Below are 16,662 nucleotides of genomic sequence, written 5' to 3'. Positions count from 1 at the left end.
CGGTGCGCACCTCTGTAGGGGCTGACGTATCGAAGTGTCCTAGAATCGGCGGGGTGGTGAGTATGGTGGTAAGGCGAGAAAAGGCGGCGGCCTGAGAGTCTCCCCATGAAAACGGCACATTTTTCTTCAGAAGATCTGTCAGAGAGCGTGCTATGGTGGCAAAATCTTTAACAAAGCGAAGGAAATAGGAGCAGAGGCCCACGAAACTGCGGACATCTTTTTCGGACTGTGGGACAGGAAAATCTTTCACGGCGCGAATTTTCTCCGGGTCCGATCGGATGCCAGACGCATTGACGACATGGCCAAGGACTGTTATTTCACGGCGGCCGAAGTTACATATCTTCGAGATCAGCTGCAGACCGGCCTTGCGAAAAACAGCAAGTACAGCTGAAAGGCGCTCAAGGTGTGTGCTGAAAGTGGGCGAGAACACAATAACATCATCTAGGTAGCAGAGGCAAGTCGACCACTTGAATCCTTGGAGCAATGAGTCCATCATACGCTCAAAGGTAGCCGGAGGGTTGCAGAGCCCAAAAGGCATAACTTTGAAGTGGTAAAGACCATCAGGCGTTTTAAAGGCGGTGTTTTCCCGATCGAGATCATCCACAGCGATTTGCCAATATCCGGACCGTAGGTCGATGGATTAAAAATACTGTGCCCCGTATAGGCAATCAAGGGCGTCATCTATACGAGGTAGTGGGTAGACGTCTTTCGTCGTGATGCGGTTGAGGTGCCGGTAGTCGACGCAGAATCTCCATGTGCCGTCCTTCTTCTTTACTAGCACAACAGGTGACGCCCAGGGACTTGACGATGGCGCAATGATGTCCTTCGCGAGAATCTTGTCCACTTCCGTTTTGATGACTTGGCGCTCCGAAGCTGAAACTCGCTAGGGTCGCCGATGAATGGGAGGATTATTGCCTGTATGTAAACGGTGTTTGACAAGAGACGTCTGGCCTAAGGGACGGTTGTTTAGGTGGAATATATCCTTCAACGAAAGCAATAAACTGCAGAGCTGTTCAGCCTGCACAGGCGTGAGACTCGGGGTGATCATTTTCTTAATGTCGTGGTCAGTACAATCGGTAGACCGTAAAGGTTCACAGGACGCGTCGACGGCAAAAGTTTCAACGCAGTGAACTTCTAAAGCAATGATCGTAGCCAGGGTAATATCTTTAGGCAGAATTTGCTTTGTGAGCCCGAAATTCACCGCAGGGAGATAGGTGCGATTGTCTTTGACTCTCAGTATTGTATGCGGGACGGTAACGTTGTTCCTGAGAACGATGGCAGTTATTGGAGCGGAGATGAAATCACCATCGGGAACTGGCATAGATGGCGCCATTTCGATGTATTGCAAGGCCTGTGGTGGAACGGGAACAAAATCAGTCGGTCTCAGGCGAATTTCGTGAGGTGTTGTAGGATTGTCCAGCAGAGGCAGGTCAAGACGCACAGTACTTGAGGAACAATCGATGAGCGCTGAATGGGCAGAGAGGAAGTCGAGGCCTAGTATGAGGTCATGGGAGCATTGGTCAAGCACAGTGAAAAGGAGGAAAGTATGGCGGCCGGAAATGCTCACGCGCGCAGTACACAATCACAGAACGGCCACCAAGCTGCCGTCGGCGATTCGTACGACCCGAGTAACGGCAGGCGTAACAATTTTCCTTAAATGGCGGCGAAGGCGGCTGGTCATAATCGATATCTGTGCTCCGCTATCTATGAGTGCTGTGACGGGTGTGCCATCAACGTGGACGTCGAGAAGGTTACGTTTCGTAAACAGCGCCAAAGGAGGATTTTGCGGCGAATTCGACATTGCAGCACTACCCTGAGGTGCCGCATTGCCTAGTTTTCCAGCTGGGATTGTCCTGGGTAGGTCGGCGAGGGCGAGCGGTGAAGCTGGGGCGCACATGGCTGGCGACGTTGAGGCGAGCGAGTATAGCGGCGAGGAGAGATAGCGGTGTCGGAAGCGTCTTAGAAGCGACTGGGTGAAGAACTGCGGGGCGAACTTGAATTCCAAAAAGTGTTTCGAGGCGGGGATGGCCAACGGCTACGGCAGTGACGGGAAACGTGACCGATTCGGCCGCAGCAGAAACAGATCGGCCTGTCATCAGGTGTACGCCAGTCCGATGGATTCCGGGCACTGTAGGGATAACGGGCACTGTACGGTGGACTGCGATAGGACCGAGGCATAGGTGCAGGGCCGGTGCCAGGACCACTCAAAGAGCAGGCGCTGGGGAGACCCATATTAGCAATTTCCTGGAGAACCACGGACTGGATCAGCGATATCGTCTCAGCAGTGTTGGTCCAAGACGTCTGTTGAGGTGAGACAGGAAACGCTGCTTCGAGTTCGCGGCGCACAATGCGGGTCACGTTTTCACTTGGTGGTGGCAAGCTAGATTGGCCGGTTGGGTCGGTGCAAGAAGAGGTCGCTGCAGTATTGGTAAGCCGTATAAACTGACTATGTATACGGGAACTATTCGCCTGCTCGAACCGGCGGCATTCCTTCATGATGGCGTCGACAGTCGATAGGTTTCTAAAGACCACAAGGTTGAATGCGTCGTCCGAGATGCCTTTGATAATGTGCCCAACCTTGTCCGCCTCTGGCATTGACGTGTCGATTTTATGGCAGAGGGCGAGGACGTCCTGAATGTAGAAGACGTACGATTCGGTAGTAGTTTGGACACGCGTGGCGAGTTGTTGCTTGGCGGCTAGCTGTCGACCGGCCGGATTGCCAAAAATGTCGGACAGCTTCTCTTTAAACAACTCCCAGCTGGTGAGCTCTTCCTGGTGTGTATAATACCACGTTCGCGGTGTTCCGTCGAGATAGAACACGACATTGGCCAGCATTATGGTCGGATCCCACCTGCTCACCTTGCTGATGCGCTCGTACATCTTCAACCATTCTTCTACGTCAACACCATTGAGGCCGTTGAACTTGTCGGGGTCTTGCGGCTGAGGTAGAGCAACGTACTGGGTCTGCGTAATCGGCGACGCAGCTGCAGACGCGGTGCCTGCCGCTGAATGCATGTTCCCAGGCTGGGCGAGACGTCCGCTGCGGAGCTCCGTGGCGAAGACGCGTACCCCGCACCTCTCACCAAAATGTCATGGGTATAAACTATTTACAGAATGTATTTACAGGAGATAGACAGCAGCTGATAACACAGAGAGGCTGTTGCCACTTCGACCTCTTCTCCTTCGTCGACCTTCTGTTTTCCTCACCGTAACAATATAGTTTTGTATTTATGAAGTTCGATTGTATTTTTTGTGACTTCTGTATTTTCTGCTTTTACTATTTTGTGTATCTCACTTGTATTACCCTGCCGTCAATATTGTTAATGGTGATAGGGAGCAGCCACCACCACAGTGCGGCTACACTGAGGAGAAGGAAGACGACGGGTTCTCGCTTGATATAGCTTCGCCATTTTGGCCTCCGTTACCTTCGCTGTAAATAAAGTGTAAATAGCCTTGGGCATCAGTTACACGTGTCATTGTTTGATGGAGGTGCGGACATTTCCCCTACCCGTCATGGAGCTTCGCTCCTGCTACCCGCATGAAACATCGGCTCCTGCTGCTGGCACTTGATCTACACTAGGGTCTCCGCCTGCAGCTCCGACCTACGTTACCGCCCCCCCCCCGGGATCCTGGTGTTCTCACTGGAGTCGGCAGTCCTGATCTCGACGACGGGCTCCGCTTATACGCACATGTCAGCACCAGTCACGGGTGGGATCCGACTGTTATGCTTGCCAACGTTCTCTTCTACCTCGACGGAGCTCCACTGGAATGGTTCAAGACGGACGAAGAGGAGATTTCGAGCTGGGATCTCTTCAAAGAGAAGCTCCGCGACCTTTTTGGCAATCCGTTCAGTCGCTAACTCGATGCCAAGAAGGTCCTTGCCGAACGTGTTCAGACGTCGACCCCGTCCTACGGCTCGTACATTCTCGACGTCTTGGCCCTTTGTGCCAAGACTGACCCGAACATGTCGGAAGACCATAAGGTTAATCACGTCCTTAAAGGCATTGCTGACGACGCCTTCAATTTACTGGTGTTTACGAACGTCACCAGCATCAATGTGATCCTCAAGGAGCGCCGCCGTCTCGAGCATGCTAAAAGCTGCCGCGTATCCCAGCACATCACATGACTTCCCAAAACAGCTGCTACGTCATCCTGTGACGACCTCTTCCACCAGCCTTCGCGGTGTGACCACTTAACGCACATCATTCATCGTGTGGTCGAAGCAGCACAACCGGTGGCCCCTTCATTCCCATCACCTGATCATTCTCCGGCGACGATCTCCTTCATCTATAGCCGTCGTCCGTCAAGATTTGTCCAACGTCGGCCTGCACTCCGTTCGTTCCGTGCGCTCGGAACCTCTTTCTTACCGCACGTATCCACCCCGCTCTTCTTACTCCTCTTATGGACAGCGCAACCCGTCGTCCGAATGGCGAACCGTGGACGTCAAGCCGATCTGTTTTAACTGCCGCCGCATTGGACATATCGCTCACCACTGCCGCAGCCGCTGGACTTCTCGGACGCGCTTTTCTTCTGATCACCACCCTCGTCCGTCTAGCACCTCCTTTTCCTTCGCTCCTTCTATGCCTGACCCATCATCTGACCCTGCGACACCTCTGACATGAACCCGTTACTCCCGCATGCCTTCTTCCTCCGGCCTCGTTCGCCCCCGTCACGCCGTGCTCCGTCTCCGAACATCCGACCGCAGCACCCCCGACCGGAAAACTGTACAATGCAGCTTCTGGGGGTGGAGCTGCATCGGCGATATTGGCACGTTATCCTCGCTTGACCTTACCCACGAACCATAATCTTTTGGATTTTCTTGTTGACAATGTTCCTCTGTGCGCGTTGATTGACACCGGGGAGCATGTGTCCATTAAGAGTGCTGCCCTTTGCCGTCGGCTCCAGAAAGTTCTGACGCTTGCCCAGAAATGAGCTGTATGAGTCGCCGACGGAGGGACTGTCGCGATTGTTGGCATGTGCTCTGCCCGACTCACCATTGCTGAGAGACACACCGACGTTCTTTTCACCGTCATCGAGCATTGCCCTCGTGAATTCATTCTCGGTCTGGATTTCCTCGCCAGTCATTCTGCCCTCATTGACTGTTCGGCCGGCTCACTTCGCCTTGACTTGCCTCTTCTTGCCGACCCTGTGGACCCACCGCCAAGCCATTTGAGCTGCATGGATTTTATTCGCCTACCGCCTCACTCTGTGACACACGTCAACGTGTTTTCCTAACCGGCTGTACCTGACGGCACTTACGAGGTCGCACCAATTCGGGCCGTTATACTTACACCTGGTGCTATCGTGCCGCACAGTGTGCTGACAATTACTGGCAACCGCACCTGCCTTCCCCTTGTCAATTTCGCGCTAACCGCGCAAGTCCTGCCTCAGGAAATCTCATTGGCTATAATTAGCATTGTGCAGGATGATGAAGTCGAGCCATTCACAGTTGAAGATAGCTACAGCTCAGCCCATACCATGACGTCATCTCACGGCAGTGAAGTCGACATTGAGAAGATGGTTTCCGCTGACCTTACACGTGCTCAAGCTGAAGCACTCTGCCGCGTTCTTGAATGCTATCGGGACATCTTTGACTTTGACAATCGACCCTTAGGTCGAACGTCCGTCGTGACCCATCGCTTAAATACTGGCGATGCGACCCCTATACACCGACGTCCATATCGTGTCTCTGCGTCGGAACGAGCTGTTATCCAACAGGAAGTTAAACAGTTGCTGGAAAAGGACATTACCGAGCCTTCCTGTAGTCCCTGGGCTTCTTCCGTCGTACTTGTCAAAAAGAAAGATGGAACGCGGCACTTTTGTGTAGATGATTGCCACCTGAACAAAGTCACAAAAAAGGACGTTTACCCTTTGCCACGCATTGATGACGCTCTGGACTGCCTGTACGGTGCCACCTATTTTTCTTCTATCGACTTACGGTCCTCTTATTTCCGACGCTCTGTAAAGGATTTTGCGACCATTGCACGTCCCCTTACCGTCCTCCTGAAGAAAGACGTCCCGTTTTCTTGGGGTCCTGACCATGCCGCGTCTTTCTCGCAGCTCGCTACTCTCCGGACTACGCCTCCAATCTTTGCCCAGTTTGACCCGTCTGCCTCAACGGAAGTTCGAACTGATGCCAGTGGTCACTGCATAGGAGCAGTGTTAATACAACGCCAGCGTGGACATGATCGTGTTATAGCCTATGCCAGCCGAGCATCTCCCGCCGAGCGCAATTATTAGATCACCGAGCGCGAGTGCCTCACTCTTGTGTGGGCTGTTGCGAAGTTTCGTCCATACTTGTACGGACGCCCACTTAGTGTCATCACTGATCACCATGCTCTCTGCTGGCTATCCTCGCTCAAAGACCCCACTAACAGGAGGTCCCCTTCCAGCTTCGTGCTCTGGAACCTCCTGTATCTTCATTTTTGTAAATGAATAAAACATTCTGATTCTGATTCGATTTAGCACCCGGATTGGTAAATCGTAAGTGGTACGGATTACTGCGCCAGCCAATAATAAAATTTGCGGAAGGCGTGCTTTGCGAATAGTGGAGGTTAACTTCATAATTTATTCTCGGTCGGCACTTGCGTAAGAGGCGATTTGTGGGTGCAGGCATAGAAAAATTGAACGTAATGTTACTCGAATAACTTGCTCATGGTAACAGTACAATGAAAGTTTCTGCAAATGCAACACCAACAGCCGAGGACCACCGGAATACAGCGCTCTTCCTGTTAGCATCGCCACTGACAACCTCGGAATCCAGACAGCTCTAATAACTAGGCGAGTATATTGAGTCACGCCCAAGTGAGAGCGTCCGGTCTTGTTTTTATGACCTTCAGTTTTCATCACAATGGTCGTACACTCGGGAAAAATTCATGGAACTGGAAGGTTGCAATGCTTTAATTTCCGGCTGTTAGTGTGGTTACTCATGAATGGTGCTAATGACAGTACCACTACAGCATTAATATAGGACCGCGTGAAAGTTATAACCTAAAATTAGAAGAAAGCCTAAGATTTTCCCAACTATAAGCGTGTTTTACCCCTTCCTTTGCATTAAACAGTTGTGAGTAGCGCTTGTCCTTGTTTCTCCCTTTCGTGTGTCTGTCTTTTTTATTGCGCTGAGTTATATGTTCAGTTATGCAGAACCAACTAGCCCAACAATCAACTATTCTTTTACCCCTCAATTTCCTAAATATACGAAAATAGTAACTAACCTTATTTATTTACTTTGGTTATATTGATTTGCATTTTCCCTCTATTTTTACCTGAGTTGCTAATCGTTATGCATGTACTAACAGGAAGTCCCCCTGACAGTTTTTTCTTTGGGACCTCCTGCTATATTACTATTACTTTGTAACTGTATTAATGTAGAATAATAAACGATTGATTCATTTATTGATGGACAAAAAAACTGAGCAGGCGAAACTAACGCTAACCTGCCAAGAGAATAGCACTCACATATTTTTGCACGCCACTAGGCAGACAACAAAAGGAACTTGTGTTTCATAAAATTCACGTTTTATTTTGACTCGCGATAAGCAATTAACAATATCGAAACAATTATTCGTTCATAGAAATGATTCTAATATAATAAAGTTTTAACAATTGCAAAAGGAACATGCTGCGGTAATACTACTTGCTCCAAAGTCAGTCTTTCTTATTGGATACGGGCGATTCAAACGTAATGCTCAAGTTTATTGTCTTGTGGATGGGGGAAACCTCATCATAATTTACAAGTATAGTATAGTAAGTATAGTATAAGTATAGGATAGAAAATACAAAAAGGTGGAAGTGCAATTCGATGTAGTCGGTAGAGATGCGTCGGGGTGTCTTGGGCGTCAAGCAAAACACAATAGCAAGAGTTCAGTTGTCAGTCCTATCTTTAAAGCGTGAGCTTTTCTTAGCTCCATCCTTAGTCTCTCGCTGTCATTTTTGGCGTAGCCGTCAGCAAGATAGGAGGTGTTCCACCAACGCGAGTTTGGTCACGTGATGTGAAGCCCGGTTCCCTGCTATACGCCCCGATGGTGCTGCCCTTGGCGCATCACGGAAGAACTTGGCAAATGGTCAACCAAAGAGTGCGAATATTTTGAGTTTCTAAGTGTAATTAAGACAGAAATACAGAAAGAGAAACAACATGCTCGTTGGAAAGGAAAAAAAAAAGAAACTAAGAAGCTGGTGGACCAGGGAGATACAAGAAGCGACGCCGACCGACAGAAAGCATCACGATAGCACAGCGAGGCAAAAAAAAAAAAGCGCAGTTTTCGCAGGATCAAGTAGCCAGAAAACGGGATATATACCGGGAGCAAGAATCTACGGTTCAAATACTGGTTGAAGCAAAGATAAAATGTGAAAGCAAACGTTGGTTGTCGAAACTACGTGAAGGAAAGAAGGTGGTACCTAGAATATTTCGCAACCACATAAATGTATTAGACGGGAAGTCTGGAACAATACAACAACATATCGCTGACGAAGATGGAAACAAACTGGAAGGGGACGCGGCTTTAAATTACATCCGGACAATAACAGCCGAGTCTTTCCAAGGCAAGGACGAGGTGTATTTGAGGAAAAAAAAGTGCATGAAAGAGAACCATATGGAAAAGGAGCTGGTGCTAACAAATTTCAGCTGGAAGAAACTCGAAGGGGAAATTCCTACACGCACAGCCACATGGCTAGACGAGGTTCCCGTTAGGGTGCTTAATGAACTAGGACAAAAAAGTAGGGAAGGTCTGTTGAAAGCGGTAGAAAAAACGTTAAAAGATAGACGGATACCAGACAGTTGGCGACGGGCAACGGAAAGACAAGGTTTAGGCAACTACTGTATACAGCTTTTGAGGGAGATTTACCTAGAAAATACATTTTGCGTTGAACGGGAAGGGATGAAGAGCGCGAGGAGCACGCTCATATCAACAAGGACAGGAGTGCCGTTTATCCCCGCTGCTATTTACGAAGTACATGGTAAGGATGGAAAGGACGATGGAGGGAAGCAATGTCGGGTTTAATCTCTCATGCACACAGGCGGGTAAAATAGTAAATGAGCAGCTTCGAGGTTTGTTTTATGTGGATGATATTGTGCTGCTAGCTAACAAGCAAAGTCATATGCAACATCTGACTAACATGTGTGGACAGGAACGCGAGAATTTGGGACTGAAATTTAGCGCTAAGAATCAGGTATTTATGGTATGTAATGAAAACAGTGAACAGACAGTGTCAATACAGGGCCAGGAAATATCAAGGGCAAAATAATATAAATACATTGGTATAGAAATACGAAGGCATATATATATATATATATATATATATATATATATATATATATATATATATGCGAAGCACAACTTCGCGGTTATCTTAGGTTTATATACCCAAGAGTTTCGGTCGGTGGACCGAACCTTTTTCAAGGTCGGCTCCCTTGAAAAAGGTTGGTCCACCGACCGAGACTGTTGGGTAAAAAATACCTAAGATAACCTAAGTTAAGCACAAACATAAGTTGTGCTTCTCATTTTTCTAAATACGCTTGGCCCATTGAAAAATGCAGTGACTACTATATATATATATATATATATATATATATATATATATATATATATATATATATATGGCCTTCGTCTTTCGATGCCTTCGTTTATCTGCACAGCAAAGCGGAAGATAAATGCGAGCATAACGAAACGCGGATCACTATGGGGATACAATCGGTACGAGGTGCTCCGGGGTATGTGGAAAGGTGTAATGGTTCTAGGACTCACATTTGGAAATGCGGTTGTTTGCTTGCAATCATGGATACTATCGGGACTCGATAGCAACCAAAGGTTAGTGGGACGCTTCGCATTAGGCGCTCACGGGGAGACTACGAATGAAGTTGTGCATGGTGATATGGACTAGAAAAGCTTTCAAGAGGGGGAACCTCAGAGTAAAATTGTTTATTAACAACAACCGAGGAAAATGGAAGAAACTAAATGTACTGGGAGAGGTGTTCAGATTTTTGTAGAGGGAAAACATTGATTCTCGGTGGAGAAAAATAACTAGGAAGCTTACCAGCAAGTACGCGACCAGTATAGTAAGTAATACCCCTGTTACACGGCACATGTAATGTCATTCGCAGTGAATGAGGTTACGTCTCAATGCCATTTTTGTAGCTTCTACACGGGCATAGTGAATGACATTCACAACTAATAGCGTTCGCCCATTGAATGAGTTTCCCTAACTCATGCACGCGCGAGTTGTGTATTCTCGACGACAGGAGCTTGGCAAAAAATTACAAAATCAATAAGTAAAACTAAATGTAACATATTTTCAAATAACCTTCCAATCTTTACCATTGTATAGTAAATAGTAAAGTAATATAGTGAAAATATGTAAAGAAGAAGCTAATTTGCAAGGTTTCTTTATCATAGCAGCCTGCCGATAAACATTGCCATCAATTGCGAATGTCATTTTGTTTAGCCCTGTAGACTTGGGAACGCAAGACCGCAATAACATACGGCATGAATGTCATTTACTGCAAATGACATTACATGTGCCGTGTGACAGAGGTATAACATGGCTACAAAAATATCACGCACAATGTCACAGAGACTGAGACTATCTCTTGGGTGGCGGCAAAGAAAAAGAAAATGAGTAAATATTCTATGAGTAAATACTTAAGAGAAAAAAATGAAATCAGGAAAGAAACAATTTACGATAACTCAAAGCAAAGCTCTTTTCGGAGCGAAATCAGGATGCCTTACAAACCGCACTTTTAAAGCTAGGTACAATAAGGAAGAAGAAGCATGGGCTTGCTGCGGCAAAGCTACGGAAACGATGGAGCATGTTTTATTTGAATGTGCAGATCGAGCGGTCGATTTAGGCTCCTCGGGCCTCCTTGAAGCCCTTGGGTTCAGCAAGAGCAGGGGCAAAGTAAGCATGTCCGCAATAGAGATTAGTAAGAGGCGATTGGACGTTTGTTGGAAGAAAAGTGGGTAGACGACAAACAACGGAGGCGTAAAAAACGAGGTTCGCAATATGGGTTTAATAAGTTTAGCGATCACATCCATGTTATCAATCAGGTAATCGATAAATTTGCGGTGTACAATAAACCTCTCTCTATGGAGTTCATTGATTATGAAAAGGCATTTAATTCAGTAGAGATACCAGCAGTCGTAGAGACATTGCGTAATCAAGGAATACAGGAGGCATACGTGAATATCTTGGGAAATGCCTACAAAGATTCCACAGCTACATTGATTCTCCACAAGAAGAAAGTTACCTATCAAAAAAGTAGTCAGGCAAGTAGACACAATCTCTCCAATGCCATTCACTGCATGCTTAGAAGTATTCAAGCTCTTAGACTGGGAAGGCTTAGGAGTGAGGATCACCGGCGATTATCTCAGCAACCTTCGGTTTGTAGATGACATTCCCCTATTCAGCAACAATGGGGACGAATTACAACAAATTATTGAGGACCTTAACCGAGAAAGTGTAAGAGTGGGATTGAAGATTAGTATGCAGAAGACAAACATAATGTTCTATAGTTTGGCAAGGGAACAATAACTCAGGATCAGCCTCTAGAGTCTGTAAACGAGTACGTTTATCTATGTCAGTTACTCACAGGGGACCCTGGACATAAGAAGGAAATTTTCACAAGAATAAACTTCGGTTAGAGTGCATACGGCAGGCATCGCCAAATCTTGACTGGTTCCTTACGATTGTAGTTGAAAAGTGTATAATCATTGCTTTCTACCAGTACTAACATATGGGGCAGAAACGTCCGTCCGTCCGTCCGTCCGTCCATCCGTCCGTCCATCCATCCATCCATCCATCCATCCATCCATGGGCGGCGGTACCCCCCGAGTGCCCCTGCAATATCGTGGGCGTTTTGCCGCGGCGCGGTCACGCCTTGCTTTTCCTTTCTCTAATCGGGGGTGGCGCGCGCGTTTTCCGCTGCTTCGCGGCGCTGAAATGTATTGGAGGAAGCAGGACTTGCAGGCTCCCAAGCAATTCGGCGAGCTTGGGATCGGGATCGAACACGCCTAGCCCGCACCACAGCTAACGCTTGAGCATTCGCGTTACACACTTGTACACCGTCGTGTGGCTTTTACTGTATTCGCCTTGGCGCCTAAGAAACCACTATCGGAATATTACATTGCAGCTTCTGGTACCTACCCGTTCCCACCGAGAGCACGGCGAGTCCCCAAACCCAAATGGGGTCGCCTGGATCGCCTTTGACAGTGGCGGCGTCCGTCCAGCGCTTGATCCACACCAGTTGCCACGACGCTGCCACCGAGCTCACCGCCAGCAACAGTATTGCAGGCACCATGCCTATACCGCACGACTTCAGCGAGTTCCAGATTACGTCACGCAAGACCTGCAGAAGAGACGCGTAAGGTATAAGTTTCTCGTAGAAGGCAGGGTCATTCCATGGGGCAGACGCGACCAGGTCGGAAGAGAGCAACATGGATCGCTCGCTATTTTGGATGTAGTGAGATTCAGCAATGTAGTCCAATTTTGCTATGGTGGCATTTTCAGCCATCTCAGAAGCCGTGGCAGCCCTGTTGGCCAATCAAAGCTGACAAAATGGTGAATTTGATTACGTGTCGGAATTAGAGTGCGCCCCGTAATTGCATTCTCATTCGAAATCAAAGGTCCATCTTGGCAAACCATCAGTGAGCAAGCCGAGATTCGAGCGACAGCGTATGTGGTCAGGCATAGCGGGGCAATAGAACGCATTAGTTCGACCTACGTGCGCTTAGCGTAAGAAATTCAAGCCCACAAATCAACTTAAGTCTCCCGAATTTGCGTATGCATTCAATCTGTGAGTGTGCTACACCTGGAAGATAAATTTGCTGGCAGTTTCCTGACTACGCATTCGCTAAACGGTGTACCATGTTTTTCTATGGGGAACATTGGCTGCTCACAAAGACGGTACAGTTAATTGCGTTACGGTTCCGTGGCGCTCTGTGATTGAACGAGGGTTGTTCCTGGAGCCAACGGTTCGACAGGGGGATTTGTCTTCGTGAGGGCGCCAACTGCTTTGTCGTGGCAAGAAGCATTTGCCCAGCTGTTGCCCTGCTTGTCGACATGTTGCCTCCATAGGCATTTTTCGTTCGACCATTGTTGATTACATGCTATATGCCCAAATCAGATAAAAGAGTAGCGTAAGCAACAATTAAAGCATAACAAAACACCATATGCTAAAGAAAAAGCGCTAGCACTTGGGAATAAAAACTTATCAAAAAGAAATACATCCCTGGAGTAACGTCAGAAAATGACAAAGCAAATGGCTGCGACCGACTCCGTAAGGCAGGGCTAGAGATTAAGTTATCAGCTACGTCAGTATTCACAGAAGAGTTGCGACGATAAGTCAACGGTTGCGCACTGATATGACGTTGACTAGACTTTAATGCGTAATGACTGGTTGAACGGAATAACGAGTAATATTCTCTGAAGGGGCTTACCTTAGTTGGCACGGTGTTCTCGTCTTGGATAAGTTTTCCTTTCAAGACATCCTCCCTTGAATCCTGCTGACACTTTCTTTCAATAATAAGAAAAGAAATGAAATAAAACAGGTAGCACAAGTCTAGCACATCTGCGAATGAAAGCAGTGCTCTACGAAATCAACGCACAAGTGAAGTGGAAGGGAATTTCGAACTATCAGCACTATGCCCGTGCTAGATGCTTCCTATTCCCGTATAGCATATTTGGTTTTTGATCGGCAACGACGACACACAACGCCGAAAATCCTGAAGCCACTAAAGCGACCGATACGTCACACATTGAGAAAAGAAAGCCGTATGAGCGAAGCTTTTTCTGATGTGTTTCAAAATTAGGTAATTCTAAAGATTCGGCTTCATTCGTGCATTTTCAGCTGTGACTGGAGGCTGCGTAGTCCGGCGATCTTGGGGAGGATAGTGATTCGGGCCTTTGGTGTTCGCATCAGACGAGTCTTCGTGCACACTGACATGCCATTGTTGAGTTCCGCGGAGGTGTTGTCTGCTACACCTTGTAGTAAAGCGTTTCCCGCGGTTTCTGTGAGACATTTGAGTACTTGATGCCGGACTGCCCTGATTTCATTGCGGAGCGCACGTCGCTCTTGAGAAGCCATCCTCTTTTTGGCCTGCCTTCCACAAGCCTCGATGAATGCCTGTATTGCCGATGAATACCTGTTTTTGCGCCTCGACGTGACCTGGCTAATCGCGTCTTTCATTCTCTACTAAACAAAATGACTTGGCTTACCGTTTTCCGTGCATTTCTTAACTTCTTTTTCGTGACAATGAAGCTGGGGCACTTAGTGATTATTTTTTTCAATTACTAGGGGTATTCTTTCACCGAAGGCGCGCTATTCTTCTCGAGGCTTCCCAGAAACGGACATTATACGCCATCCCCCGACATGGCTCGACACAAGACAGTATACGCACCCGGCGTATCCATATGCAGCACCATGTGCACTACGGATTCGTCGCACACCGGCTTTTTTTTCTAAGGATATACGCAACGAAACGACCAACGCTACCTAAATATCCTTACTTCGACAAGCATACACCGTGAGGCGCATCGTTCCATCAATAAACTAAATTGATTTGTTTATTTTAAGGCGAACGCCTTAGATCTCTGTTTCAAGGTCGCATTGTGAGGTATAGAAAGTCACGTGACCCAAGGCCAGAAGCGAACCAAAGCATGTGCAGTCGTGTATAAGAGATGATTAATGATGATCAAAGTTATATTATTGATTCATATCTGATTGGCTTATGGGTATTAGGGTGGATTAAGGTGCATTATGATGGATAAAGGTCGATTAAGGTGGATTATGGCGCAATAATGTTAATTAATGTGAATTAAGGTCTATTATGGTGGATGAAGGAGGATTAAGGTGTATTAAGCCCTATTAAGGCAGATTAGGGTAGATTAAAATGGGTGAAGAAGGATTAACATGGAGTAGGGTAGGTAAAGGTCGAATAAAGTGTATTAAGATGGATTAACGTCGATTAAGGTGTATTAAGAAGGATTAGGGTGAATTAAGGTGGATTAGGGGGATTAAGGGGAATGAAGACGAATTAGAGCAGGCTTTACAAGGTTTTCTTATTCGCGTCTCTTAGACGATAGCTAAGGAGACCTGGGAATTTTCCTTCCCCAGTTTTGTGTGAATAGCTTCATTGCATACTTTCGCCTGTTTACGTGCTTATATTTTTTCAGTAAGAGCAACTCCTGTTGCGTAGCCGAACAGCGGGGCGCGTTTGTCGCCCAACTAGATCTTTGTAACACATGTTGTGCTGTCGCACAAGAGCATCGTTGAGTCCGAATGTTTAGATGTCGTAGTGTCGCTTTTCTCCGCAGCCACGTTTGTCGCCCAAGTCCGCTGTGCGTCCGTTGCAGAGATGCGCCCGTATATTCTCTTCTTCGATGATAATGCACATTTCAGTGCCATATACATGCAAAGTCTATTTGTGACTACTTTCACTTTTCCTATATCGCTTAGGGGCCGCAAATTCTGTGGTCACCTAGTTTGCTTTAGAAGTGAAATAGCCCTAAATGTTTTCTTGTTTCTGTTGTGGGAATCAATGTGACCTGCGGCAAATGTTTTCTTTGCTACTTTTCCTAGTCTTTCTTTTTAATCACTCTGTTTTCAACTGTCGTCTTGTCCTGTCAGCATTGGCTTCTTGGTTTATGTTACCCTTGCAAACTTTCGTAGTGATATATCTTCCTCCGGAAGCAGTACAGACAGACAGTTGACATCATTTGCTTCCTTTCTTCTTTGTCGATTTGTATACCAGTTTTTAAATCAAATGGAAAAAAAAAATGCTCCACTGAGTCATACAAGGCCCCAACCACAGGCTTCAACTGCCACTACTGTTGCCTGTAGTGCGTATCGAATCGATGTTGACTGCATTGCAGAAAAGAAGTTCTTGTAATATAGTGGTCTTCACTGTTGGAGGGTGACGCTATCTTAGTCAGTTCCGAGCTTAAAGACTCACTGAAGTCCACTGATATTTTTTCCGCAGCCTGCGAAATTGAAAAGAAGACCACGCTACCAGATTTCGCGATGTGATCTCATTTCTGTCAAGCCTAGTACGTGCTGCGCATGAAGGAAGAGGTGCAGTCTAGGGCCAGTTGGTGATTTGTACTGATTGTCCGGAAAAATTTTCAAACGATTTGCTGAGTTACGGGAATATTTTTCTTTATGCTGTGCGAGAACTGCGTACGTCTGAAACGCGGTTGAGGTGCACAATTCCATGGCACTGTGTCAGTGAAGAGGGCAGGCGCCATTAACATTTCCCTGTCTTTGTTCTTATTTTTGGAGGTGAACCAAGCCGCTGTGTTTGAATTAAAGATTACTGGATTAGAGGTCGCTATAACTAGAGCTGACATAACCTGTCCACGTCGGTTGTCATTATATCTGCGTATTGGAAGAAACTCCGCCACGTGTGACTGTTTGCCTACGTAAACGAGATATATTCATCGTGGAATGCAAAGGCCTACCTGTTACAGCCATTGATGTCGGATGTCTTCAGGTGATGCATGTTGCGCATCCCTCCGTTCTTGCACAAGCCTGCCGGCTTTGTTAGTACCGCTCCCGTCTTTCCACACATGAAGAACACATAGTCCATGTGCTCCAACAAGCGGGTTTGGCTTGTGACAATCAGCCTCGTCTTCAAGGAAAAGTAAAATAAAAGCCACATTTTAAGTGCTAAG

The 16,662-nt window shown here is 47.0% G+C and overlaps 1 protein-coding gene across 1 annotated transcript in view; it reads right to left on the bottom strand.

Moving 5' to 3' along the window:
* LOC119431864 (ATP-binding cassette sub-family C member 2) overlaps positions 1-16,662 on the bottom strand; it is a 191,937-nt gene that overhangs the window by 80,634 nt on the left and 94,641 nt on the right. The window contains exons 8-10 of the mRNA XM_049658085.1: positions 16,450-16,619; positions 13,431-13,506; positions 12,139-12,340 (exon numbers count right to left, since the gene is read on the bottom strand). Coding sequence (XP_049514042.1) covers positions 12,139-12,340; positions 13,431-13,506; positions 16,450-16,619 — 448 coding nt within the window. The remainder of the gene's footprint in view (positions 1-12,138; positions 12,341-13,430; positions 13,507-16,449; positions 16,620-16,662) is intronic.

This window comes from Dermacentor silvarum, chromosome 10 (assembly GCF_013339745.2).
Source record: "Dermacentor silvarum isolate Dsil-2018 chromosome 10, BIME_Dsil_1.4, whole genome shotgun sequence".
In the NCBI taxonomy this organism is placed as follows: domain Eukaryota; kingdom Metazoa; phylum Arthropoda; class Arachnida; order Ixodida; family Ixodidae; genus Dermacentor; species Dermacentor silvarum.
The sequence above is the reverse complement of the archived record's forward strand: the minus strand, read 5'-3'. Positions and strand labels throughout refer to the sequence as shown.